We start from the raw sequence: 24872 nt of genomic DNA on the forward strand, positions 1-24872 counted from the left end.
GGAAAGTGTACTACTAAAGTTGAAGGAGGTCTTTGGCTGAAAGAAAAGAAGCCAGCCCAGAAATAAAGTAGTCAGAGGATTTATTCCACTGCACACTGAAATGTATGCTTTCTTAGGGATACTAAATATTTCACTGTCTCATTCTCTGCCTTCTCTCTCAATGCATTCAGCCTTTAATGCAGTCAAGGCTGCACATCACAAACTCCTCCACCAAACATATTACATAAACACAAAAAATAATTATCGTGATAATGATGTTTATTGCCTTGTCAGTGGTTAAACACTCATTAATAAGTGGTTTCATTATCCTCTAAAAAGGAAAAACGGTGAAAAGAAGAAAAACAACAAGAGAAACGGACAAACATAACAATTTGTCGTGAAAAACAGTAAAAGTGAATCCCAAGTTTTATTAGTCTAGAAAAAAATTGAATACAAGCACAAGGAAAAAAAGAGTTCTGCAGTATCAAACAACATGTATTTTATAAAAGGTTTCTACTGATTTTTAGATCTTAAAGAGTGGTAACAATTAAAGTCTTGCACTCAAGATAGCTTACCTCAGCTTTTACTATTCTATCCACAATGGTCTCCAGTGTTTCAGGCTTACTACATTTTAGAACACCTTCAAAATACTGTGAACGGTGTTGAAGGGCCTGGGTCACCGTGATGTCCAGGTTATTATAGGTTTTCTCAGCAGCAAGATTCTGAAAAATAAAAATAGGCAGCTTTATCAGGGAAAGTCAATTTTATTGACTGTACAATTAAATAATTTGCCTCTGTACTAAATGGTCTGGTCAATGCTATTTTTATAACCATATGTGCCTATAAAAATCAATGACAATAAATAGGAACGTGCGGTAACCTAGTTATAGAAAGAAACCTTTGGCCATAAGCGTTGCTACATTTATCATTTCAGGAATGGAAATTCAGGTGTGTATTTTTGCGTTCAAGATGTCCATTTCCTCTAGGGAAATTAGAATATGATTATTACAGGATTTTACAGATTTGTGGCTTTTGCTGTCATGCATCCTGATCGTTGGTGGTGCAGAGGCGATAATGCACACGCCTCATTAAAGATAACAAACATTTTCCTCCTGTATGACCGAAAACCTGCACTCAAGTCCATAGGAAATTTTCGTTTATTTACTGACAGCATATGCAAATGATACAGGAAAGCGTTTTGGGTGAATACATAGCCTTTGTCATTGAAAGAAGTGCCTTTCCTCTTCATATATAAACCTTCGCATCAGATGAGGCAACTTGCATGATCATAAACAAATCACTTTCATTAGTCTTTTTTAAAGTTCACCATGATTTCATGATGCCTTCAAATTTTGTGATGAAATACAGGAGGAAAATGTTTGAAAAACAACGGCTACAGAGATGTTTTAGTTCGGTTGAAGTGTTACCAATACAAAACCATAGAAATTCAGCAGTTATGCTTTTCTGCAGAAAATATAAGTTGTGCCGTTAAGGAAATTTAGGCCACGAGCTATAGGCCCAGACGTATGAAGCCATTTATCATTTATTAACAGGCTGAATCGCTATTTCTAAGTAATGCTAAATGGCCTTTTTAGATGTACAAAGGGCCAAAAATAGTTGCAATTTGTGATTTCTACCGGATATAAATCGCAAATCGTGATTTAGGAATAGGGATTACCAATTTGCAAGTACTAAAGCACATTAATGTAGCATTTCCTAAATGCGTATCGGGCATTTAGGCAATGCTTTTACCATCGATGGTAAGTAACCATGAGCAAATGTTTAAAAAATGCATTTAAAAATCAATTTTTTAATGTGACATGAAGCGCACATAGGAAATTCATTCAGGGTGCTTCCAGGGGGGAGTTAAGCTCAACGTCACCCTAGGCTTTGCATTTCTTAAAATACGATTCCCTATTAGGAAATCACAATTTAGGAAATACGAACCATTTCCTACTTTGCCCATAGGTGGATATTCAATAGCATTTCTAATTTGCAATTCCCTAATGGCGATGCCTACAATGTAGGAATCGCTATTAGGAAATCGCATATTTAGTACATATCCTTTTGCATTTCTTAAATAGCGATTCCTACGGAGTCGCTATTTAAGAAACGCAAATGGGAAGGTTTGTACCTCTGGGCCGAAGTTTCTTAACATAGGTATAACATTAACCGCTGAATGTCTATTATTTGTGTGGGTAACATGTCAAACTAACCATAATGTCCCTGTAACCTTTGTTTTTTTCACCAGTGTGTTTCCCCATGTTAATTTCTATAGAATCATTAGAGACGCCTGCAGCCTGAATAGCTGTACGGAGTTACACCAAATTTGCCAGCAAGCTAGCTTTTGGTCCGCAGATTGTGCTTTTTGTTATGTGGTATATATCCATTCAGTAGTTGTTGAGAAATGTAAGGAAATCCAAATTTGTATATCTACGATCGCAGCGAATTTGCGATGAATCACAAATGCGCGTGTCAATTGGAATGCTGTGATTGGCTGGCCGCAACCCGAGGAGAGTTGCAGCCACCATTTTAGTGTATCTGGAAAGTCCCCGGGCCTGAAATCAAATGGCACAAATTGGTATAAGAGGTCAGGTTGGATGTGCCCTGACTCCATGGGAGGTACAATCAAAAAACAATGTCCCAATAGGTGAAATTTAAACAGTCAATTAAACAAGCATGCACTTTGCATTGCTGCCGGGAAAGAAGGAGAACACTTTAGAATTTTAAGACAAGATAGTCAAATCATCTTATTTATAACATACGGTCATGGTCGAGAGTATACAATTATATAAGCAGCACTGTGTAAACTCAATTACGTGACAACCATACAAACTTGGTGCTCTACAAAAGTGACTGTTGTGAAAGTGAAAGTGGCGACGCAAGTGAGGAAGTAAACAGCGTGAACGGCGCACTGTGAGTGAAGTGCAAATTATCTACAGTGGGTGGCTCGTATCATGTGACAAGGTGATATCACAGATTACAGTTTTTTCCTTTTATTTGAACCACATTGGTAAAGTACGCCAATTATTAAGCTGTGGAGTCGACGGCGTTTCGATCCACGTTACTGAGGATCATCATCAGGACTTGGTTGTCTAACTCAGGAAGTGCTGGGAAGAAACTTGGTTTAGAAGCGATCAGGGGCGATCGTCATTAATGGGTTGGAAACCTGCCCGGGGGCATGGCTCGTGGGGTATGAGCGGTCGTCTGTGATCCGCCAGTTATCTGAACGTGTCCTTAGTCGTTTTCAGAGTATATTTCAATTGATTTAAAACAAGAGCCGGAAGCAATGTCCTTATAATCTGCATGCTGGAGCCGGAGTAAATCCTCGGGTTTACTCCGGCTCCAGCACGCAGATTATAAGGACACGCACAGCCACTCGGAGAGCCCTGAACCATTGGATTGCTTCCGGCTCTTGTTTTAAATCAATTGAAATATACTCTGAAAACGACTAAGGACACGTTCAGATAACTGGCGGATCACAGACGACCGCTCATACCCCACGAGCCATGCCCCCGGGCAGGTTTCCAAGTCATTAATGACGATCGCCCCTGATCGCTTCTAAACCAAGTTTCTTCCCAGCACTTCCTGAGTTAGACAACCAAGTCCTGATGATGATCCTCAGTAACGTGGATCGAAACGCCGTCGACTCCACAGCTTAATAATTGGCGTACTTTACCAATGTGGTTCAAATAAAAGGAAAAAACTGTAATCTGTGATATCACCTTGTCACATGATACGAGCCACCCACTGTAGATAATTTGCACTTCACTCACAGTGCGCCGTTCACGCTGTTTACTTCCTCACTTGCGTCGCCACTTTCACAACAGTCACTTTTGTAGAGCACCAAGTTTGTATGGTTGTCACGTAATTGAGTTTACACAGTGCTGCTTATATAATTGTATACTCTCGACCATGACCGTATGTTATAAATAAGATGATTTGACTATCTTGTCTTAAAATTCTAAAGTGTTCTCCTTCTTTCCCGGCAGCAATGCAAAGTGCATGCTTGTTTAATTGACTGTTTAAATTTCACCTATTGGGACATTGTTTTTTGATTGTACCTTCCTTACCCAGTCCTAATCAGGTATATGGGTCATACTCCTGTTAACTATAACACACTGACTCCATGGGAAGCATATATGGATCTTTCATGAACTCCACATATGTACAATATGTCGCTGAACAGGTTTTACTCTACTCAGACTCACTCACCCACTCACAGATCCACAGAGAGACTCATGCACCCACTCAAACACACACTCCAACTCAGGGGTCGATGAACCCACTCAGAGACCCACTCAGACACTCATGTACCCATTCACAGACGGTGCGGAGACAGAATATCGAGTTGGAAATGTCGATTTCCACAAATATCGAGTTGAAAATATTGTGATTCAGAAATATCGACAGCAAGAATATCGTGGTCAAGAATAACGAATTTAAGGTAAGAACTATCGTTTAAAAATATAAAGGACATTAATATAGTTTGCAAAAATATAGATGTTTAAAATATCGATTTTTTAATTAGTGTTATGTATTTTAGTTTATATTTGAAATGTATGTGATGTATGTTTTTTTTGTATAAGTACTGTTTATGTTTTTTAATATATGTGTTAAATTCTTTAGTAGTTATGAATTTTATTTTAATCACATTTTGCATTTTTTAGTTCCGTAGCGAATTGACAGGGGAATAGGGTGGGAAGTAATTTATAATAAATTAATGATTATTTTTTTTATTTTTTTTAGCGGTAATTGTGGGAAGTAATGTATTTGTAATTAATTATTAATTGGTGGTTAATTAATATTAACTAAATGATAATTATGGTAGTTGTGGAATTTATTTAGGTGCAGGTTGTAGGCTTTATAGCGGTAAAGGGTGGAAAGTAATTTATTTTTGATTGATTCATTGGTTGTTAATTTATATTAATTATTTTATTGGAATTTAATTATGGAAATTGTGTTATTAATTTTAGCTGCGGGCTGTGAGGTTTTAGGGGTAAACGGTGGGAAGTAATTTATGTTTAATTAACAATTACTTGATTTATATTAATTAATCAATTGATAATTATGGTAATTGTGATTTTTTTTAGGAGTGAGTTGTTGGGTTTATGGGGTGAAGGGTGGGAAGTAATTTATTTTTAATTAATAATTAGTTCTTATTTAATATTAATTGGTAAAAAATGAATTACAGAAATTGTATAATTAATTTTAGGTGCGGGTTGTGGGGTTTATAGGGGTAAAGGGTGGGAAGTAATTTATGTTTAATTAATTATTAGTTATTAATTTATATGAACTAATTCATAATTAACTATGGTAATTGTTTAATTTGTTTTAGATGTGGACTGTAGGGTGTATGGGGTAAAGGGTGGGAAGTAATTTTTGTTTAATTAATTGGTTGTTAATATTAATACATTTTAAATTAAATATGGAATTTGTGTAATTCATTTTAGTTGTGGGTTGTGGGGTTTATAGGGGTTAAGGATTTTAGTTTTTGTGTGTGGGTTTTAGTGTTATGGGGTACAGCGTGGGGAGTAAAATAATTTACTTACTTCATAATTAGTTGTTAAATAGTATTTGTCTCCCATAAGACATTTCGAAGTCCCATCAGGGTGGGGCATGAGGATAAAGTTTGGCTCAGCTGCAGCGGCTGTGTTCAAAGCCAGTGAGCAAGGGCAAGATGGCCCGAAACGTTTGGCGCAATGTGGAGGAGTAAATGTGCTTTGTCTCGACCTGCAATAAAGTAAGGAACATACCTTCAACTGTGTTGGCATTCCTAAATCAAGGGCAATCTTTTGCGTGGATGTTAAGTGCGGCGATGCCTTCGTCGCGGAAAAGCTCCGCAGCGTAATCTGCTGACTGCGGCTCTGGCACTTCGTGAGCCATGTGGAGTTGAAGGACCGCTGTTGCAGGGGTGCAATAGGAGGGACACTGCCGCTTTCCTCCATGTAACCCACTTGGGGGAAGGATTTTATTGCACACAACACGACTGCAGCAACTAATTAAAAAAAATGCACGAACTACCTCTCCCATAAGACATTTCAAAGTCCCATCAGGGTGGGGCATGAGGATAAAGTTTGGCTCAGCAGCTGTGTTTAAAGCTAGTGAGCAAGGGCATGATGGCCCGAAACGTTTGGCACAATGTGGAGGAGTAAATGCAGTTTGTCTCGACCTGCAATAAAGTAAGGAACTTACCTTCAACTGTGTTGGCATTCCTAAATCAAGGGCAATTGTGTGTGGAGATATATGTATATATAAAAACTCTATATTTTGTACAACTATATTTTAAAAACTTTTCCGATATTTTTGTACTTACCTGTTTAAGTGTTGGGAGTCAATATTTTTGCATCGATATTTTTTATTTCTATATTTTTAACATTGATATTTTGTCAGTGAACCCTCACAGACCTTCTCAGAGACTCATGCGCTGACTCACAGACTCCTATCACCTATCTGCCAAAGTTGGTGTAAATCCATCTAGTGGTTCGGGCTGTAGTCGTGTCTAAAATCTCTATGGAAGTTAACACTGGAAAAAACCCCTTTTGACCCGCCCCCTTTTTTCTCAACCCACACTTGAGGGACCCCCCAAAACTTTCCATGGGCAACAAGAATCACTGGTGCATTTTTCTGAAAAATTTCTTGTAGATTTGTCAAACAATACCAAAGATAGAGACAAGTAAAAGAGCTATTTTCCTATGTAAATATAGGGGAGAGGAGGGAGACTGAGGAGGGAGGAGGAGGGTGTGTATCTATATATATATATATATATACATATATATATATATATATATATATATACATATATATACATATATATATATATATATACACACACACACACACACACACACACACACACACACACACACACACACACACACACACACTGAAAACAAGCATTTAGCATTTGCAATGCAATAGGTCTCGCATTATGAAAGTTTGAGCTATTGGTCTTATAACTGACAATTTTTTCATTTAAGTGTTGGGTTTTGAAAATAGCTAAATTAATAGCTTTGTCATTTACAATGTCAATAGTTATAACTTTCGCAAATGTGACACCTATAGCATTTGTAATGCAACATGTTTTGTATTTACGTGACTTAGATGTATTGATATTACAAATAATGGCTTTTAATTTTTTTAAATTAATACTTGAATAAAAGTGATTGTAATTTATAATGCCAATAGCTTAAACTTTTGTAAATAACTTTTGTGAAGATTATGTTCAGTGTATTTTATTGTGATGAAAATCCAAGTACAGAAGTAAAATATTAACATCTTTTTGTGACATTTGTAATAAAGCTTGAAACATTGAGAGAACATATTTGAACCAGTTGTTGTTGAATGGTTGCACAGATTGATGCTGTGATGGTGCTGAGTGATGCTGTAGTGGTGCTGAGTGATGCTGTAGTGGTGCTGTTGAGTGATGCTGTAGTGGTGCTGTTGAGTGATGCAGGGGTTGCGTTGAGTGATGCAGGGGTTGCGTTGAGTGATGCAGGGGTTGCGTTGAGTGATGCAGGGGTTGCGTTGAGTGATGCAGGGGTTGCGTTGAGTGATGCAGGGGTTGCGTTGAGTGATGCAGGGGTTGCGTTGAGTGATGCAGGGGTTGCGTTGAGTGATGCTGGGGGGGTGCTGAGTGATGCTGGGGTGCTGCTGAGTGATGCTGGGGTGCTGCTGAGTGATGCTGGGGTGCTGCTGAGTGATGCTGGGGTGCTGCTGAGTGATGCTGGGGTGCTGCTGAGTGATGCTGGGCTGCTGCTGAGTGATGCTGGGGTGCTGCTGAGTGATGCTGGGGTGCTGCTGAGTGATGCTGGGGTGCTGCTGAGTGATGCTGGGGTGCTGCTGAGTGATGCTGGGGTGCTGCTGAGTGATGCTGGGGTGCTGCGGAGTGATGCTGGGGTGGTGCTGAGTGATGCTGGGGTGGTGCGGAGTGATGCTGTGGTGGAGCGGAGTGATGCTGTGGTGGAGCGGAGTGATGCTGTGGTGGAGCTGAGTGATGCTGTGGTGGGGCTGAGTGATGCTGTGGTGGAGCTGAGTGATGCTGTGGTGGAGCTGAGTGATGCTGTGGTGGAGCTGAGTGATGCTGTGGTGGAGCTGAGTGATGCTGTGGTGGAGCTGAGTGATTCTGTGGTGGTGCTGAGTGATGCTGTGGTGGTGCTGAGTGATGCTGTGGTGGTGCTGAGTGGTGCGGAGTGGTGCTGTGGTGGTGCTGAGTGATGCTGGGGTTGTGCTGAGTGATGCTGGGGTTGCGCTGAGTGATGCTGGGGTTGCGCTGAGTGATGCTGTGGTGGTGCTGAGTGATGCTGTGGTGGAGCGGAGTGATGCTGTGGTGGAGCTGAGTGATGCTGTGGTGGGGCTGAGTGATGCTGTGGTGGAGCTGAGTGATGCTGTGGTGGAGCTGAGTGATGCTGTGGTGGAGCTGAGTGATGCTGTGGTGGAGCTGAGTGATGCTGTGGTGGAGCTGAGTGATTCTGTGGTGGTGCTGAGTGATGCTGTGGTGGTGCTGAGTGGTGCGGAGTGGTGCTGTGGTGGTGCTGAGTGATGCTGGGGTTGTGCTGAGTGATGCTGGGGTTGCGCTGAGTGATGCTGGGGTTGCGCTGAGTGATGCTGTGGTGGTGCTGAGTGATGCTGTGGTGGAGCCGAGTGATGCTGTGGTGGAGCCGAGTGATGCTGTGGTGGTGCCGAGTGATGTTGTGGTGGTGCTGAGTGATGCTGTGGTGGTGCTGAGTGATGTTGTGGTGGTGCTGAGTGATGCTGTGGTGGTGCTGAGTGATGCTGTGGTGGTGCTGAGTGATGCTGTGGTGGTGCTGAGTGATGCTGTGGTGGTGCTGAGTGATGCTGTGGTGGTGCTGAGTGATGCTGTGGTGGTGCTGAGTGATGCTGTGGTGGCGCCGAGTGATGCGGTGGTGGCGCCGAGTGATGCGGTGGTGGCGCCGAGTGATGCTGTGGTGGTGCTGTGGTGGTGCTGAGTGGTGGTGCTGAGTGGTGGTGCTGAGTGGTGGTGCTGGGTGGTGGTGCTGGGTGGTGGTGTGGTGGTGCTGAGTGATGCTGTGGTGGTGCTGAGTGATGCTGTGGTGGTGCTGAGTGATAAAAGGTTATTATTAGGGGTGGAAGAACAATCACTTAGCTCTTCGATAGAGCTCATGGGGACTTTGTTCAATATACAGATCCTACAGAAAGTTAGGAGAAAAATGGGCACTTAAAAAGTGTAGCAAGCGTGTGGTGCATAAAGCAAGATCCTGGCAAAGACTGCCTCAGCATCCGGGATAGCAAGCTGACTCACTGAGTTAATTTCACCTGACATTTGCAAATATCTGCAGGGCCAGAGCTCTTGGCAAGGCCAGCTCTGCCTTCCTCCCTTTTGTAGTCAATAAATGGAATTCTATTAAACAGGCTGATTGAAATTGCTTTTATTAACAACACTTGTTAATGACAGTAGTGTGGTATAAAGTACTATACAGAAAGCAAGTTAATATTATCATAAGGGGTTAAATCCTTTTGCAGGGTTTTTCGATTCTGCAGTCTCCTAATAAGGTTTATGCCCTACAACGCAGATCATTTTGTGGGATATGAGCTTTTGAACTACAGTCTGGACACTTCCCTTTACAAACTGCACTTAAGGTAGGCATGCGAAGGTGGTATTAAAGCATGTCTTCCAGAATCAAACTAACTACATGATAACCACTTAGATCTCTACAGTGCTCGACTTGTGATGTTTCAAGCAAAAAAAGTCTATAGTCTCCAATAACAGAACTGCTGGAAGTTAGCACTGCATAAGAGGATACAAGTGTGCACCCAAACAGTAATGACAAATGCAGTTGAAAACCTCTAGAGTCACGTGCTTGGCGCTTTAATAACTTAATGGCCATTAACAGTGCTTTAGTTACAACGTTGATCACTTAAATACATGAATTTGGAACTGCTTGAAATTAAATGCGGCCGGGAAATGCTCTCGGCATTGCGGGGGCGGGGTGCGCATTCCTTTGAAGTGTGAAGCAGGGGGGAGCGGATCCCTTTGCAGTGGCGGCTGGTGAGATTTGAAAGTGGTAGGACATAAAATTATTGGCGTACTGCACTGCGGTGAGCAAGGGTAGCGGGCGAACCTGAACAACCTCCGGAAGGTTGGTGGGAGGGGGCATGCATTACAAGATGGACATATATGTGTTTATGATCTAAATATTATCAACATGTTTAATTTGGCATCGCCAAAACTTACTCATGAATGACAAGCCACCTCTGTAACTAAATGTGCAATACACGTGGATGTTCTCAAGACGGCCTGGTGTATGTATTTAGTTGCCAATGTACCTAGGATAATGTAAGCTTAAAGGTCGCCTAGCAGCCGGGGTCCTACCATTTGCTTCTATTTTCTCTTTACTTGGAGATCATAAGTTAGGACACAGTAACACAGCTGTTTTATATGTGAGATGTTGCAGTGGCACAAGGGAGCCAAAGACAGCAGACTTCCTGCTATCAGTAGTGTACGCCTCGCCAAAAGCTGTGTTCTCTTGGGGGTTTAAAAAACATTGTTAGGGGAAGCAGTCTTGAGCGCTGCATTTTCTAATTAAAAAACTGAATGTCAGAAATAAGCATATGCAAAACAAACAAAAAAATGTTACACCATTTTTAATTGGTAGTCCCGTTATTACCAACTAAAACTAGTTGTTCTATATGAAAAACAGTTTTATGCCACTAAAAAAGGTCTGAAATATGGTGTATTGAGTAGACATCAATGCAATAACAACCAATATTTCTGAACCACATTCAAGTCGCACGTACTTGCAGTAGAAACTGTGTGCACAAGTTGTTTTCTCCCAACTTCGCCTGTTTGTCACAAACACTATAAAAAAAACTATGTGAAGGTCAAGAAGTTATATGCAAATGTGTAAGTATTTTGTACGCAGGTGTAAGTTGATGTACCTTTCGTCATCAATGGAGAGCCACCCACGAGAAAAAGCTAATTTATGCACTTGTGTACAAAATTCTTGAGTGTTGCTAGTGCAACAGGGCTTCCGAGCAATAGTCAGGAAACAATTAACAAGGTATATATTTCACACCCAACAAGCACACCAGTAAAAACACAGTTTCACGGCACTGGCAATAATCTATGCAAGCTAGGGCTTATGGCACAAAATGCCTGCAAATTACAAGCACTATTTTATACTTTAAAGAGAAAAAAACACGATTTGTTGGCACTTTGCTACAGCCTATAACAAAGATAAAAGAATGCATTATTGCAGTAGAATTAAAGCGCACCTTAATTTAGAGACCAGCTGTACTCACATTATGTTTGGAGTAGGAAAGGAAGTCTAATCGGGTCATGGTGTCGCAGTAGACGGAGACGCTGCTCACCAACAGTGCACAGCAGATCTTTCAACCAGTGCTATTAAAGGTGGTGCAGACTGGCCCTTCGTTTAACCCCTTGACTGCTGATGACGGAACCGCTCCGTCATCAGCTGCGGTGGCGCTGTGCTGATGACGGAGCGGTTCCATCATGGCCCGCTCGGAGCGCCTGCGGTGCGAATTCCGTGCCTGCGCTGAGCGTTCCATTGAGCGGGGCGGGCCATGACGGAACCGCTCCGTCATAAGCACAGCGCCACCAACGCTGGTGACGGAGCGGTTCCGTCACCAGCATGCGGCCGCCGCACGGCCGCCCCACCCCCTTAGCACTGGGTTAAACAGAATAATCTTAATTTAAAATTGAGTTGGATGTCCGTTCTATGAAAGATGATCCCAAACACCGACTTTCTCGTGAGATCAAGGAAGTTGCATGTTTGAGAGATCCTTTACAATACACATGCTCAAAGGTGCATTTTTGCACTACCTGATCAAGTATCAAAACACTATCATACCTCTGTTGCTGCCTTTTTAACATGGCGGGCCTGCGTGGATTTTGGAGTGTGATTTAGGCTCATGAAATTTGAATAGCCATTTTCGTAAACTACCACTCCTTAAATTTGTAAAATAAAAACTGCCAGAGCCCAATTCCGTGTACTATTAAAGCAGTGGTTCTCAAACTTTTTTGACCTGTGGCTCCCTTGACCGGGTTGGCGGTGGCTCCCCACTATTTTTTTGCCGGTGGGTCAGGCAGAGCACTGTGCTAGGCACAGATTTTTGGCTTGAGGGTTTTTAGGCCACACCCTTTGTTGCATCGGCCACGCACTTTGAGACACCCCCCCTCCGGTTTTTTTCATCCCACTTGGGGCCCTGCATTTGCATGGTTATAGGAGTGCTTCTCCCAACACATTTTACCTAGAATTCCTTACTAGTTTTGCAGTACAAAGTGTGGGAAACGTGCAGTATTACCGTAACTCTTTGTTCTTACTATGAAACTCATAAAGGGGAGAGAATGCCACACCCTGGCGCCTCAGTTTACGAGGTGTGAAACACGGGGTGGGGGGGGGGGGGGGGGGGGGGATAAGTGAGGCTCAGTGTCCTGCCACTGTGATCTCTTATCAAAGGTGCTCAGGTGCGCATTGTTTCCTTCAACCATAAATTCTGTAATCTTATGTAATGCCGAAAAATACAGGAAGATCTACAGGGCACTTCACTCCCGTATGCGAGACCTATTGCATTGCAAATGCTTGTTAGTGTATGTTACCTAAATAGTAAATTTCAGTCAGGAAAACTGGAATTAAGCTGCAATTTGAAGACCAACTATGCGGCAGAGGTAAATTAGTTAAGCTAGCAGAAGAGAAAAATGATTTGATTTCAAACATCACATTGTGTGGCAGAATTATTTTATTATTAATACTTGATTAAAGTAATACACAACTGGCTGGTGACCAGTTACTTTTTTGTAAGGAGTGTCAGTGCGTGTGATCAGCTACAACACCTTTTTTTGTAACTTTTGATCCATTTCAGCTGGAGCCAACTTTGTTGGTGTCGGAATCTGTACATTATGCCGCTGTTGGTGGATCGTGTAGTAAGGGTAGGTTTTCCATATTTATGTGGAAAACGGCACAGTGAGTCGCAATTTTAACTGCCCTGGTCTAGGTATGTAGATGAATGCAGGCCCGGATGCAGGACTTCTGATGTTTATAAGGCGCTATGATACATGGTCCTTTCAGCCAATCCTTAGCCCCTGTTTATGCAGAAACAGACAGTCGGTGAATCCTCTGTGACCACCTAATTAACTCCAGGGCATTATGGAGCCTTGGAGTCCATCCACCAGCAATGCGTTGCCATAATCTTCCAGAGCTCGACCCAGCAAAGAAACCGGAAATGGCGTACTTATAAATAGCCTTGTGGCGCAGGGGAATTCACGGACAGGCAGTTCAGGTGCAATGGACGCAGCTAGAACGTGGTCGTATTTTGATGGCATCAGTTGCTGAGGAGAGGCAAAATCTGTGTATGTTGAAATTTAATATTGTCGCCTGGGTTGTAAACAGAGCTAATTAGCTATCAGCACCTGGGCTCTCGGTCACTGCTTCTTGCTCACAAAATGTACCCGTAAAGAGGTCTTTTCCCTCCTATGGGCTTGCGGAAAAGCTATTTTCTCTGCTTATGACTTTGCAGCTAAGAGCGCCCTTCTCTTAAGATTCTCTAGGGAAGAGCTCGGTGGGTTTTTTAGGTTTCGCTGGGGGACGGAGCCGTTAGGCTCCTCCTCCAGAGAAATCTATTGAGTACAGTAAGCACTCTGGAACACGCCCCCCCCCCGTCCCATTGGCTAGCTCCATAAATGGAGCCTAGCCATTGGACGAGGGGCCTGTCCATCAATGCCGGACCAGACACGGGGGCGTTCCCGAGATTCTTTGGCTTTTGCCGACGTCACGCGACGCCGGGAACGCCCCCGAGTCTCCTCCGGCCGGGCCGTGCTTGCTGCTGTCCTGCCTTACTCTGTGTCCCTCCTCCCGCCGTCCCGCCTCCCCCCTCCTCGCTGTCCTGTGCACGTTTCCGCCTCCCGTGTCCTCTCCCGCCCCCCTCGTCCTCTCCCGCCGATGAGCAAGGCAGAACTGCCGTGAGGACGTGAGATCTTTATGTGTGGGGAGCAGGGCTCGAGCTCCGAGAAGCATGTGCTGCATTTGAAAGAGGTCTATAAAACAGCCCAGTGTTTGTCTGTAAAGGTGGATTTATGGCCCCGGGCGAGCGTCCCCTCCTCTCCTCCCGTAAACGCTTCCTGCATGTGCTGCGTGTGTTGGGTGAGGCAGGAGGGGGTGCAGCGCAGTGTGCGCTGCCTGCTCCCCATTGTCAGGCAGCGCCGAGAGTGTGGAGAGACCTGCTGCTGCTTGCTGTTGTCCTCTGTTATCTCTCAGCGTGCTGCGAGGAGGGAAGCGTCGGCGCTGCTGCTCCTCTCCGCCCCCTCCCCTGGCTCCCCGCGCTGTGCTGTGTTTTCAGCCGGCAGCAGTCAGGGCGCAGGATCAGTGCTTGCCTCCAGCGAGTGTCACAGCGCAGCGCGGCCAGAAGCTCTGCTCTAGGCACAGTACTCAGCCATTGCCGCACGTGTGCTGTCAGGGCCCGGCGCTGTAGCCGTATCCCCCCTTTTCTCCTAGGGAGGTAGGAACTGAGTGCTCACGTCTGGGAAGATGATCCACGTGTGTGTCCCTTGCTTCCCTATAAGCTAGAAGCCGTCTTTTTGGGTAAGAAGTCACCCGTAGACAGTGCCAACTGCAAAGGAGTGCTCCGAATACGAGGCAGGGTAGAACGAATGCTGCCACACCAAAAACCCAAAGAAAACCCTGTATCCCGGTGATTTGCAGCTGTGCATCTTTTTACAAGGCAGTGGTGTCGCACAGGATTGTAAACGAAGGGCGACCAAACGTTCTGACATAACTATGACAACCACCAAAGAGGATGACACGAGTCTGACCACGAGGCATTTGGAGGGAGCTGCCCTCGGCTCGCAGGATTAATCACACGAGGGACTTTATTTGTAAACTAGAACCATTCGTGTGTTTGAGCCTGGTAATGTAAACGGGAGCCCCCAGCCTCCACCCGCTCTTGCAGCTGAGGAGCCCGAGGCTGCGAGGAAGGAATCCCCTCTTAGCTCCTTCGTGTAACCTAAACAGGTCCCGGGCAGACGGGGATATTGTATTTAGTCTGAGGCGACAGAGTGCTTCGAGCTATAGCGCCTGGGGAATAGAGCGCGAGGCGGGCGGGCGGGCAGGGTCAGCATTCTCGCAGGCACTAGCCGTGTCACTGGAGGAACGGTGTGTGAACACAATTGAAACTTCACACTACAGAGGAAGGTTCCTTACTTCAAGAGATGTGGGAGAACCTCACAGCGATGCCAGGCCCGGTGTCAACTAAAGGGGCGCAGAGGTACTAATGGTGCTGGGAAGAGGCGTCCACAGACGCGGGACACCCGGGGTCTGTGATTGACGGCAGCGGGTTGGTGTTTCAAGTGTCTGGGAATGGTTCAGCTCCACTCACATACTTCGGGGCATATTAGCAAGAAGCTCGTTAAAATTATCGCAGTTTTAGCGGCAGTTTCGATAATTTTAACGAGCTTGTTGCTAATATGCGCCAGTGTTTTTCATTTTGTAGAGGGAATAATTCCAATAGTATATAGTGAAGGCTTTATCTAGCGGTACATACCGCAGCTCAGTCGCTTCTAAGCACCCACAGACAGCTGTTATTAGGCAAATGACATAGCCGGCTGGACCCCCTGCTCATGTGTTGTCCACTTCACGAATAGGAGTGAAAATATCTGGCCTGTGGAAGTCCTCTAGTGAATGGTCAGCTGGAGGGCCTGAGGGGGGAGGAGCGTGAATACGTGAACGTAATTAACACTTAGGAAGCCATCAATGTTTTGTGTATGGCAAATGCAACCTCTGTATATTGGGGGGGGGGGGGGTATTCAAGGTACCCCTCTTTTAAGAATCTTCTTAGAAGTGATCCATAATGAAGGGATCCTTAAAGAAAGGACCCTTGAAGGAGTCCCGATAGAAGGGGTCCATCCGGAATAGTGCAGGGCCCATATAGAGCGGAGCCGCTGTTGAAAGGACCCCTGTAGGAGGGGCCCCACGAAGAAGAATTACCTCTTGAGGTGAAAAGTGAGCAAGAGCCCGTGAACCTACAGCCTTTCTCCCACGTTAGAATCGGCGCCAGCACTGATTCCACGGGCAGCCTGCTTAGCTTGCCTCAAGCCCGCCCGCTTTCAGGCGCTCGCTCTTCAACTCGCTTCCGTGCTTCGAAATTACCATATTTGCAGAAAAGGTGATGGCGTAAGTGTCAAAAACACATCTGCGCTGACAGAATGTTTTTTTTCTTTTCACACTCGGTGCAGAGAACAAACCGCACACAAATGAAAAGCGTGCGAGTTGTGGCTTCGCTATACACTACGCGCTCATCTTCTTGACAAACACTTTTCCCGAGAGGGAAAGCGTTCTGCATTAATCCCGGTCTGTTTTTCATTTACATATCTGTGGCAATTCAAGCAGTAACTGCTACAGCGAGGCACTCATGTGCAAGACACGCCCTTGGCTGTCTTTTGGGAAGTTTTACGAAAAATAGGGTTTGTAGTTTATTCAATTTTTAGCAAAGCTACATGGGCTTATTTTCGGAAAAAAACTTGTTGTTTTCGTATATTCATCCCTTTACGGGATATTCTGGAGGCATCCAAAACAAGGGAAAAATCAGTAAGGAGAAGTGGAAGAAATATTGCTGAATACTAGTCAATAATGTGGGCTGTAGTGTCTCAGATTGAAAAATTTGGCAAGCCATATCACTTAAAATTACTGAACACAAAGTCAGTCAATGAAGCCAATTATAGGCCTTCGCCTGGCTAATGGCCCGCACCTCAGGGCGCTCCTAAGGAGGTATAGGCAGGGACATTGGAATTTTGCGGCACTGTAGGGCCAAATTATGTGGCAGGGTTGTTTAAATTATGTGGAAAAAAAGGCAAATTATGCAGAATAATGCAACACTTTTTGTGATAGTATTACTTCGTTTGTAATTTTTGCTCATGGTAACACTGTCTGGGCAAAGATTTAACCAGGTTACTAACAATTTAACCCAGAAATACAGAAATAAGCAGTTGACAAATGACCAGTCTGCAAAGACTTACCACTATGTCGGAAGCTTGTTGCCACACTTTTAGTAACTTTTGGTCTGTTTGTACTAGAATCTTTTCTTTGTTAAAATCTGCAAATTATGCAGCAGTTGACGGATTTTGAGGCAAATGTGGCAAATCCACAATTATGCGAAAGACGCAGCAGCTGCATAGTCACATAATTCCAGTGGCCCTGGGCATAGGTTAATACTTAACATTTTATTGAAAATATAGTTATTCCTTCTAAAAAGGCACTTGTCTAGTGTGGCAGATGGGGCCTAGAGTCATGACTGACATCCACTGACTACAGTCTGAGGAACATGATTGGCTACCCCCACTCTCAATATTCCAGTTAGTGTGGAAATTGCTTTTATTTGTTGCTCCTGTAGCACCAGCATTCAGCAGTACACTGTTTCACAGTGCTTGGCACTCAGAGGCAGCTTTTTGGATGGGAAGCAATGAGGAAAAAAAACACACCTCACAGCTTCTTAGTGGTCTGTTAAAGTTCTGTTCCATTCCGTTCCTCTCCTCTCCTCTCCTCTCCTCTCCTCTCCTCTCCTCTCCTCTCCCTTGTCGTTGTCTTTTCTTTATTTTATTCCATCTACGCTTATTTTTCTTAGATTTTCTTACTTCTATTATGTTACCTAGTAGTCACTATCGAATTGTTGTGCATACAAGTTGTGGTACAGTTAGTAAATATCCTTGATTATGGGCTATATATAGAGTTATGGATAAAGTTAAACACTCCTAGATCTTCTGCGGTAGGATGGTAGTTAGTCGCGAGTGTGCTTATATTCGCGAGTGCGGCCAGTAGCATATTTTCTGTGACTTGCCTTCAGTAAGAAAGAGTTCGACGGTTGTGGCCTCTCACTGCTGCGGCCCAGCTCATGCACGCCTTCCGTGGAGAGCTCAATTTTTATCTGTACTCTAAAGAGGTGATAGGTTGATTGTGGCACTAGTGGTGCAATGAGTTCACCACAGAACCTGGAGCCGTGTTTGTGAATTGACATAGAGGCAGTCATGTGGGAGGTTTTATGGGTGCACTTGGGGGATCTTTCTCCCAGGATAGTCTGTCCTGTTTTGTCAAAGCTCTTCAGGCATGATGCATTTGACCTTCCATTCCACTGGGAGCCAGTGAAGTCATTTTAATGTAGTTTGGACACATACATAACTTAGCAGGTTGATTTGCAAACATCTAAATGGCACCCAAAACATAAACGTGATTAAAAAAAGGAATGTGAGAAAATGTTCTTTGGGGGGACATATCTGTAGGCACACGTGAACTACTGCAGGATGAGTTTCTCTTTCAGTAAGAATAACAGGCAGCAATGTACACACTAAGGCCAGAGAGACTCCTTTAGCCCACAGCACCCTAAAGATCTGTATCTGCAGAGAGGTCAAGACTAGTAGCTAAAATAAATTGCAAGGGTGGACAAAGATGAGCAAAGTAAAGGGGAAAAAAGTATAACAAAATACATGGAATTTGTGTCATTGCATGATTCGCACAGGCCCTAAAAATTCAGCTGTTACACTTTCCAACCAATGAACAGAGAGCTGGCCCAGTTGTCAACAGTTTCACTCTGAAGTAAAATCGGCATTTCCAGTCCACCCCTTACTAATTGAATGTCAAACATGGTTGGAAAAGAGGTCTTACATAATTTCTCGCGTGATTCATGAAGGGTTAAATCCCTGCCAGCCCTAATTTCCTCTGGTCACTTGCTTTCAAAGGCTCGCTCCCAGCCCTGCCATTTCTCAGGCTGCCAGGCGGGTTGTATGGCTGGTGAAAGTTAATAGGCATGCTTGCCTTTCCTCGGCCTCCTGTCACTCTGCCTGCGAGTACCAGCCAGCCCCTGGGCTGACTTAGGGAAGAGGGGCAGGGGGCACATGTTTGCACGTCTCTGCTTTTACTAGCGTCACCCTGTAGTGGAGCCCGCGCACACAGGCCTTCTTTGTGCCTCGTAAAATAGCATGATGCAAATATGCCCAACCTGGGTCCCCACGGTTAGAGAGACTCATTGTTCCGAGCAGTGAGCATGGGCGCCAGCCAGAGCCGGGAAGCTGAGCTTTCGCACACAATACCTGTTCAGTCTGCTCCATGAATCCTGGCTGTGGATTGTTTCCATGGATGTGGGGAACAGGTAATGGCGGGAGTGTTTAACCATTGTGTTTCCAAGGCCTCCACCACCGCTAAAGGCACAGTCTGCACAAAGCATGTTAAAGCACCACAACCATATTCCAGTTCCTGCAAGGAAGATGACAAACGAGGGTGATTCTGGCAGGGGCATCCACTGTGGACCACCACCCACGAGCACGACACATCTCCAAAACACATGTCACAGTGCAGTACATGGTATAGGCCAATTCTACTACAGTTCCTGCTTCAGTGCACACTTGCACTGAGAGCAACTGCTGTGCTGTGACAGCTGTGTGGGCGGATGGCTGTGAGAGCTGTGTGGGCTGTGTGGGCTGTGTGGGCTGTGAGGGCTGTGAGAGCTGTGAGAGCTGTGAGAGCTGTGAGAGCTGTGAGAGCTGTGAGAGCTGTGAGAGCTGTGTGGGCTCTGAGAGCTGTGTGGGCTCTGAGAGCTGTGTGGGCTCTGAGAGCTGTGTGGGCTCTGAGAGCTGTGTGGGCTGTGAGAGCTGTGTGGGCTGTGAGAGCTGTGTGGGCTGTGAGAGCTGTGTGGCCTGTGTGGGCTGAGAGCTGTGTGGGCTGAGAGAGCTGTGTGGGCTGTGAGAGCTGTTGGCAATGTAAATAACAATGCCATTTATTTATAAGTAAAAAAAAAAAGAAATGTCATGAGCAATGCCAATAACTCTAACTTTTCCAAAGGCGAAACCATTGCATTGTAAATGCTTGTTGTCTCTGGAGCGGGAAAGGGGGGGCGGGATACAGCTGCCCAGTCCGGTCACGCGCTCTTGAAGAGTGTGTGTGGTGGGGGTGAGCTTCCCGCAGCCTGTGATTGCAGCAATGAGGGCGGGAGGTGGAGAGAGGGCGCTCTGCGCCAATGTTTTGAAGCACGTGCGATGTGGCAGAAGGTGGCATTTCTTTCAAGACCCCCTACATCCTGCGTGGCGCCGGGGCGCCCCGGGCTTCTCATCAAGGCGCACCGGGGTGCCGCGGCGCACACTTTGGGAACCACAGTATTAAAGTAATGACTGAAAATTATATAAGCAAATCCCTCTTCTTGTAATACAACATTCATTACGGTGTTGAGGGTGGCACAGCTAATTCCAGCTGCCTGGACACAGTTTGTGACTCCTGGTGAGCTGCTCACTTGGGGCACACACATCATTCAAAGCAATGGAATGGGAAACAGTAGTACAGCTGTAGTGTATGCCCTGATTTCTTGCCCGTAATGACTATGCTAATAGAATGACTGGCATTATAGTTACCTATGTACACTTCTTATTGAAAAATCTAGTGGTGAATTATTCTGCCAGTTCTGCGCTCGCAGTGCGTTTTTTCATTGAGGACACAAGCGATCATCTTGGCCTGCCGCCTTAAAGCATTTTGCTAGGTGGAAATTAATTTCCTCCTACGCTGTGCAGAATCCAGTTGAAGGATGCCACTTCCTGGAGTTACCTAGAGACTTCTGAGTCAATGGATTACTTGAAAACTGAAATCGACATGATTTACATATTCTGCTGCACGCAGTGCCCCGCTGCACCAACCGCATGTGACTGGATGCTGTTTTTTCACATGAATGTCTTCAATAACAAAGTCGTGCCTCTGAAGCCAATTCCTGGCCGCCATGTCTGTTGAAGAACAGGCCTGTCTTTCCATTAAAGCTGTCCTGCTGACTGCTCGAGGCCCAGCTACTGCAGGTCATAAAATCACAACTCAGGCCCTAATGCTGTAAACATAACGAGGCGCATAAGCATGTGCCGTGTAAAGGGCAGGTGAGAGGGCAGATAACCCCTCCCATTCCATGTCGTCACTGTGACAACATGGTAAAGGGAGGAGTGCTGAAAAGCTTCTTATGAATGATAGACAAGCAGCCCCGGGAGTACAGGGCTGAAACTGTACACGCCCGGGGCTGCTTTAGAATGTGACGTTTTTAAAACGGAAGAAACAGTGCGCTCTGAGGGAGGCGAGGTGCTTCAATCAACAAAACCATATGGGGTGCAGCAGGGGGCGGAGCGGATCGCTTTGATGTAGATCACGGCCTGAACTGGACGACAGCAAGGGACTGGGAGACAGAAGGAGGTGGGGGAAGGGTTAAGGGGTAGGGAGAGACGGCACAGGCTGGGCCGGCTTCGACCATATGGAGAGGGAGGGGGGTGGGCTGCCTGCTGGGAGAAGCTGGGCTGGGCTGCCTTGAAGGGACAGGGGCACGAAGTGTGAAGTCACTGAAAGTCAAGAGAGGGAGGGGAGTAGCTGCCTGCTGGGAGAAGCTGGGCTGGGCTGCCTTTGATGCGAGTCACAGCCTGCAGCGCTGGTTGGGAAGCAAATGGCTGAGGCTTTGAAGGCTCGTGCATGAGAGCAGGTCACGTCATTGGGATTCACGTGAACTGTTTGAAATCCTCCTTGAAGAGAGCCAATCAGCTGCCTGAAGAGAGCCTTTGGGGAAAGAACTGGATCAGCGACATAAGGACTCACCCCTGTTTTCTATTTCTGCGAAATAGAAAAGGTGAGAGCCCTAAAAACAAAGGATAAAGGGATGTTATAGTTAGGTGAAACACAACCTTTTAAACTCTAAAAATCACTGACATTCACCAGCAATATTTAACTGAAGTAATTAAAACTCCCACTCCCACCATGCACAGTCTTGTCATCTGTGCTGCCATCAATGATGTCATAAGCGAAGTAACAATGAAGGTCAAAAGCAGTGCATGGCAGGGGTACATGGTATAGCTCAGAGGCAGAATCTATAGTTCCCGAGGGCCCAAGGGGCATTAAATGGCTTGGGAGAGTGAAACAAGCAGACCCCCTTTTCAGTAAAGAATAATTTGTTCGTCCCTAGAATTGGAGAGATAGATATTTGTGCACGCACGCACACACACTTATTTGTATGTATGTATATTGATTTCACAGACTATTGTATTCTCGAACAACCAATAGGCCAAGAACCATGGAAAGTGACGATTTTCAGGCCTTGGGCTTGTCGAGAAGTATGGAAGCTGCTACCTAAGTAACAACAGCATATAATACTGTTATCTAATTTCAATAAATGTTTGTAAACATCAGAGCAATTGTCAATTATTATTACACACGTTACATACTGTAGGACACTTATATGATAAATCTGGGGTTTTTAGATTCCCTCCAGGAAACTGGCTAAAATATAGCAAAAGTTGATTTTATTTGTATGGAAAAATGGGGAACAAAAAGGTGGATTGCAAGAAATGACCTTTCTGGCTAAATATCCCTGATCTATAGAGGGCTTTCTGCCTCCACACACAGACTGGGGGTAACTCCCCCTAATCTGCCACCGAGGGGTGAGGCAGAAAGACCAGAAGGCCTAATATGTGGTAGGGGCATAGCTGAAAATCTAAGTGGGCCCGGCCTGCTACACATCACGTTATTATTAAAAAATAATAACCCTGATGTCTATTGGGCTTTTTGCCCCCTTGGTGTTGACAATTTAGCAGGAAAATATTGCAATCTGCTGAAGCCATAATGAGGAAGAGGCATGGTTCGATGCCAGGGTGGGCTACCCTTTTTGTCTGGACCTTTATTTTTCCTGGTGTCCACTAGGCTTTCTGCCCCCTTGAGGGGGCGGGGGTAGATTAAAGTAAATTTCCAATCTATCACTTTGGGGAGCAGAAAGACATATAGGCCTGTTATGGGATGTGGCATGCTCTGATGCCTAGGTGGTACACCCCCAACCCTTATTATTGTACAATTACTTTCCAATGGGTCTAGTGGACTTTCTGCCCCACACTTAGGATTATCAGAATGGGTGCATTTTGGAGTGGGGCATGGGCAGATATCAGGATGGGCTGTCCACACCCCTTCGTTTTTATTTTTTAATCCCTGGTGTTTAGTGAGCTTCCTGCCCACTCTGGGTGTTGGTGGAGGGTGGTGGTGACTGGGGACAACCTCTCTTAAATCTCCTAATCCAAAGGGTGTAGAAAGACTGTTCCTTTATTTTGGGGGTGGGCACTGTAGCACTTGCCTGTGCCGGGGGACCTCACACCCATCTCCCTGGTGTCCAGTGGTTAGATCTCTGCTTGGGGATCATGATCCTCGAGTGATCGCCAAGCAGGGATCCATTAGGGGGTGGTACTGCTGGAAGAGGACACTATCCCCTCTCCAGCTGTGCCACTCCCTTTTAGATTCGTACTCAGGGCAAAGCTATGCCCTCCGAACATCGATCATGGGGAAAGTAGATGACACTTAAAGCAGCAAATTGTTTCAATTTAAATCACTGTTAAGTCAGAGAGCGTGTATCACAGTGATTGAAAATATATAATTTTGGAATTCGGGAAAAGCTTCCCACTCACACCCCAACATTATTAATTGAAAAGGAAAATCCTTCTGTTGCAAGCATCAGAAGGATTTTCTCAACGCGGTGGAAAAACTGTGCAGATCTACTGCAGTACAAAGATCATGTGGTGGCTATGAACAGTTGGTACACCGAACTGAAGCGGTGAAGTTGACTATGCATTTTAATGCGATGGGATAAAAAGATGTGGACAGAAAAACAGATTGAACAATGCAAAGTTACAACTTCAAAAAAAAAATTAACACTATTTGGCACTACTCTCTTTTTGCTATAAAAACATCCAACCCCACCTATGAAAGCATAATTAGCCTGATTCACAAATGCATTTTGGAGGACCGAAAGCAGTATTCCTGTAGCAGTCCTTTATGCACTCTTACATGCCTTTCTGAGTTGGTCCTAAAACATCGAAAAAACTAATAGAATTGGAATATTCAGTGGATATTCATATACAGTTAGTACAAAAAGAAAGAACTGTGCCCTCTTTAGACTTCTACTAATAAGGAATTTAATGTTTAGGGTCTTATTCACAATGTTATGTTAGAGTACATGTAACAGAACTCTTGCAGAAATCCTATCCTTCTCATAAATGCATTTGTTAATCAGCCCCACCATTTTCCACAATTCACTTCAGTATCATGCATGTATTTTCTATTATTCTCACTCACTTTAAGCCTCATCAAATTTTTCTAATGTTGTTTTAAGATACAATTTTTGCAGGCTAAATATTTCACGTTGCCAGTGTGAAGCCCAAGTCTTTTCGTTATAATGGTCTGAGGAATCAAGTACACCCAGATCCTTATAGATTCTAAATACTTGTTATTGCTTTACATAGATAAAAACATAGCTTCATGCAATTTGTATGTCACTAGTCTACTTATTTGTAGTATGAAAATAGTACAATAGCCTGTTATTAGGCACACACCTAAGGAATCTTTCAAATATATTCACCACAATTTCTTTTGTGTAAGGTAAAAAAAAACACCGGTCACCTTAGAGTCGGACTTTCCCTGGAATATGTCGTGACCTACTGCCCTGGCTAAGGAGACAGGAGGCTCAGTTTTGTACACACAGTTACTCCGATGCAAAATAGCATTTTGCAAAAGGCAAGTCCATAAAATGCATATACTTGTAAGGAAAATTTTAGAAATAGATATAGGGAATACTTACTATGACATCGAATTTGGAATAAATATCTACAACTTTTCCTGTAAAAAAATAGAAAAATTTTTTAGTATTTGGATTACAACTGCTCCCCTTGACAAGGGCAAGTATGGATAACTTGGATGTATATTTTAATGCTTCACAATACTAGGATGGAAAATCTGCAGGCAATATATTAAATACATGTTATAAATATTTATTCAAATGTTATCCACGGTATAATTTACCTACTGTCGAGGAAGAACCAAACTTAAAACTGCAAGTAAAATTAAGAAAATGCAAGACTTGGCAAT

The 24872-nt window shown here is 44.4% G+C and overlaps 1 protein-coding gene across 4 annotated transcripts in view; it reads right to left on the reverse strand.

The window, feature by feature from the left end:
* The window catches only part of PRKAG2 (protein kinase AMP-activated non-catalytic subunit gamma 2), a 1779639-nt gene that overhangs the window by 41348 nt on the left and 1713419 nt on the right, over positions 1 to 24872 (reverse strand). For all 4 annotated transcript variants that reach the window (XM_086941467.1, XM_086941466.1, XM_086941468.1 and 1 more), the window contains 2 exons: positions 24586 to 24623; positions 555 to 701 (listed from right to left, as the gene is read on the reverse strand). In XM_086941467.1, the coding sequence (XP_086797593.1) occupies positions 555 to 701; positions 24586 to 24623 (185 nt within the window). The remainder of the gene's footprint in view (positions 1 to 554; positions 702 to 24585; positions 24624 to 24872) is intronic.

The sequence above is a fragment of the Lissotriton vulgaris genome, chromosome 10, assembly GCF_964263255.1.
Source record: "Lissotriton vulgaris chromosome 10, aLisVul1.2, whole genome shotgun sequence".
Taxonomy (NCBI): domain Eukaryota; kingdom Metazoa; phylum Chordata; class Amphibia; order Caudata; family Salamandridae; genus Lissotriton; species Lissotriton vulgaris.